Source organism: Nanorana parkeri, unplaced genomic scaffold (genome assembly GCF_000935625.1).
Source record: "Nanorana parkeri isolate BGI_ZX_2015 unplaced genomic scaffold, ASM93562v1 scaffold70, whole genome shotgun sequence".
In the NCBI taxonomy this organism is placed as follows: domain Eukaryota; kingdom Metazoa; phylum Chordata; class Amphibia; order Anura; family Dicroglossidae; genus Nanorana; species Nanorana parkeri.
In genome coordinates this window covers 1,643,738-1,645,262 of record NW_017306338.1, presented here as the reverse complement: position 1 = coordinate 1,645,262, position 1,525 = coordinate 1,643,738, and the positions used below count along the sequence as shown (strand labels likewise).

General features: G+C 42.5%; 1 protein-coding gene across 1 annotated transcript in view; it reads right to left on the bottom strand.

The window, feature by feature from the left end:
* The window catches only part of LOC108804711 (probable beta-D-xylosidase 5), a 21,202-nt gene extending 19,901 nt beyond the window's left edge, over positions 1–1,301 (bottom strand). The window contains exon 1 of the mRNA XM_018576563.1: positions 1,122–1,301. Coding sequence (XP_018432065.1) covers positions 1,122–1,298 — 177 coding nt within the window. The 5' untranslated portion in view covers positions 1,299–1,301. The remainder of the gene's footprint in view (positions 1–1,121) is intronic.
* Between the last annotated feature and the right edge of the window lie 224 nt (positions 1,302–1,525).

Genomic DNA, 1,525 nt, shown 5'->3' with positions numbered 1-1,525 from the left:
ATGTGCACCAATAGCAACTAAACCCCTGCCCCCACCCCTGGAATGTGCATCACAAGCAATCTTCCCCCTTGCTTCAGGCTGAGAGATGTCTAGGGATGCCCCTGACAACAACCACATATAAAACAACAATAAGCATAGATGTAAATGTATAGTGCAAAGAAACAGCTTTAACATAAATCAACGTCCACCATCAATTGATAAGTGTAATTTTGAACAGCAAATAGAAGGGGAGACATTCCCACAATGAAGGGCTCCAATGAAGGGTTCAGCGGCTGAGTAGACAATTGCCAGGGACAAGCAATGTCAGGGATAGCTCTTAAATAGAATTTTCCAGGGCTCCAGTGGCAGATGATTGCAACAGGGAAGAGCAGTTTAAAGTAACAGCAGCCATCTTAGGCTGCATACTATACATTCTAGTGTTAATTTTCTTCATTGACATAGTTCTCTCTTTTAAAAAGGTAACCTATGACCAAACCTTTTTTGCCTGTAGTTTTCTTTAGGGTCAGAGGAGGACATTTACTAATGTCCTTCTGTGAACCACAACTCAGCATATAGCAAGCAACAATCCACTATATGCTGACAGCGCAGAGCTGTGCTGCAGTGGGGAAATATCCCAACAATATTGTTGGGCTCCACCGACGCTGCCTCATTGACAACTGGCTCTGCCTCTCTAGAGCCAGAGCCAGCTGTGCCCGCCCCCTCCTCTATTTGTCCCGCCAGTCAGTGCTGGAGGAATGGAGAGGAGCGGGGAGGGGGAATCCCTGTGGGAAGCGGTGACCGACAGTCACTGCTCTCTGCAGGGAGAATATCGTGAACTAAGCAATCAGTAGTATGTGATCGCTCAGTTCTCAATCTATAGAGCCAACGTATGACAGCTGCAGTGTCACACCTCGGCTCGAACTATTCGGATGAGTGTATTTCACTCTCCCCATAATTCTCCTTTAATTAGAACTTTGAAATATAGGTCCACTTTAACAATGAGCTGGTCAACAGTATGTACAATTCTGACTATATTCGAAACTAAAACAAATTAGCAACCTATTCCAACTACAAAGAAAGGTTTTAGCTATTGTAACATCAATTCAAGCCCGTAAAGAGTGTATTAAACAAAGTAAAATTACCTGAAGTACCATCTCATCAAGGCTAAGCCTGCCAATCAAATCCTTCACCCGTACATCCCATGGCAGTGAAGGATCCATGAAGGGATAGGCTTGCCCCAGACAATCTGGGACGTATAATAAAATCACAGTTGTAACCAGGATGGTGGTTGTACGCAAACATGAAGTGACAGGCTTCATTGTTCAGCTACCAAAGAAGAAGGTACACAAACATTAATGTAAAAGTAGATGATGTACATTCAAGGAACTGCTATACTGTTTATCAGTATGACATTTAGGTGATATACAAATCTTCTAGTTCAGTTAAGACTACAAATATGCAACTTCATTAATAGGCCTGTTATGTTTAGAAAAGGACTGCTTATCAAGTGGATTTTCTACATATTGGTCTACAAGGGAATATATCA